A 2,142-nucleotide genomic window follows, 5' to 3' on the forward strand; every position below is an offset into this window, starting at 1 on the left:
CCTTGCCTTGCCTTGCAGATCACCTTCTACGAGGACCGGGGCTTCCAGGGTCGCCAGTACGAATGCAGCAGCGACCACCCCAACCTGCAGCCCTACTTGAGCCGCTGCAACTCGGTGCGCGTGGACAGCGGCTGCTGGATGCTGTATGAGCAGCCCAACTACGCGGGCAGCCAGTACTTCCTGCGGCGCGGCGACTACCCGGACTACCAGCAGTGGATGGGCCTCAGCGACTCGGTCCGCTCCTGCCGCCTCATCCCCCCCGTGAGTCTGGGCCCGCCTGGTCCCTTCTGTGCCCTCGAGTTAGAGCCTTCAGACTCTAACTATATTCTCTTTTCCTTTATTAACATCTGTAAGGTTTCCCTCCACTGGAAAAGCAGCTGATGCTGTACTTTTAATTGGACATTTAATTATACTTTGCTAAAACCACACTCACCTCTAGTGGGAATAAGGTGCATAGCATTAGTTCAGAGAGTCTGTGCCACAGGTGATGAATGAGCAACAGGTAGACTCCTTACTATCGGGTGTCTTAGGCGAGTTACTTGGCTATTTCTTACTCTCTTCATCTGTAAAATAGGCCTGATCAGAGTAGCTCATTTCCATGGCTGCAGTGAGGATGAAAGGAGGTACCTGGTGCGAGATACACACACACACACACACACACACACACACACACACACACACACATACACACAAGTATTAACTGTTATTGTGGACAACAAGGATCTCTCAGTCCTGCCTTCTGATTAGGCAAAACAAGTAACCAACAATGAGATTCCAATAGCTCCTGCAAAGCCCACTGTTACCCAAATGAAGCCCCAGGAGCCTGGAATTCCACCGTTAGGGTACCTTTGTGAAGTTTGAAACCCCCTGGGAGGGTTTAATAGCTTCCTAGGACCCAAGAGTAACATTAGGAGCCTGAAAATGTGGCTTTCCACTTTCAAGTCCTACTCTTCCAATTAAGAACTGCAAGTGCCCATCTTTAGTTTTCTCATAAAAGAGGAAAAGGCTCATAATGATTGTTTTATGTGTGCCAGGCTGTTGGGAAGATCAAAGGAGGCAACAACATGTGAGTCCTTTGCAAACCATAGAATGTTGACCAAATGAAAGATGCTTTATTAGCAGTCGTTTATGCCTCAAAATGAATCGCTTATGAGAATCTTTCCTACAGAGGGTTTTAAGGGTGGAAGAAGAAAAACACTGAGACAATGGGAAGCAGCAAGCAGGTGAAGGAAGAACAAGCGCTCAAGACAAGAGAGACAGGATTTGCTCCGGACAAAGAGCCGAACTTTCCATTTTTCTAAAGGGTTTACATTCTTGATCCTGTATAGGCCTCCTTCATGGTCTTGAACTTCCATTTTTGGTTTTTACCTAAAACTGATTTGCAGGAGCATATGTTAGAGCTCAGAACTGAAGCCCGATCTTTGTGATGGCTCTTGCATTTCAGCATTTCAGAGCAGCAGGGCTTAAAGCAGAAAGCCAAGGATTAAGGCATTGCCTGGGCTGGACTTTCTTCCTGAATTGCCACCCAGCTGTGCCTCACTTGGCAATAAGCAGTTCAACTTCCTTTCCCTCTAGCTTCTTTTAGTGCTATGGAGATTCAAAATAATACCTTTTGCCAGGAATACATTTGTATTTTTATTTTAAAATCTAATTATTTTGTATGTCATCCAAGGGGGAGCCCCAAACTACCACAAATCTATGAAAGAGAGAACAAAACAAATACATAAAATACTTAAAAATGGTCCTGAGCAGGGCCAGTGTGTATGTTTCATGTAGCTTGTGCTACCAGAAAACACTAGGGAGCATCATTCATATCAAATGAATGGTGAATGGCGCCCTCCTGAGTTTCACAGTGTACAACCTGCCCAACTATACATAGTAGTCCTGTTGGTCGCAGTCTCTTTCTTTTCATTTGGTCACCTTTGATGTAGAAAAGGTAAAGAAATGCCCGTTCCCCAGGGTTGCTGCTAAAATAAGGTCAGGTTTTCTGACTTCCCATGTGCTGTTGCTGAATCCCCAGGCCAGCTCCCACAGGATCAGGATCTACGAGCGAGAGGACCTCAGGGGCCAGATGGTGGAGACCACTGAGGACTGCTCCTCTCTTCACGATCGCTTCCGCCTCAGTGAGATCCACTCCTTCAA

The 2,142-nt window shown here is 46.6% G+C and overlaps 1 protein-coding gene across 1 annotated transcript in view; it reads left to right on the plus strand.

The window, feature by feature from the left end:
- The window catches only part of LOC105823915 (gamma-crystallin D-like), a 157,661-nt gene that overhangs the window by 15,261 nt on the left and 140,258 nt on the right, over window positions 1–2,142 (plus strand). The window contains exons 2-3 of the mRNA XM_012661210.1: window positions 19–261; window positions 2,021–2,140. Of these exons, the coding sequence (XP_012516664.1) occupies window positions 19–261; window positions 2,021–2,140 (363 nt within the window). The remainder of the gene's footprint in view (window positions 1–18; window positions 262–2,020; window positions 2,141–2,142) is intronic.

Source organism: Propithecus coquereli, unplaced genomic scaffold, assembly GCF_000956105.1.
Source record: "Propithecus coquereli isolate 6110/MARCELLA unplaced genomic scaffold, Pcoq_1.0 Scaffold70, whole genome shotgun sequence".
Lineage (NCBI taxonomy): Eukaryota > Metazoa > Chordata > Mammalia > Primates > Indriidae > Propithecus > Propithecus coquereli.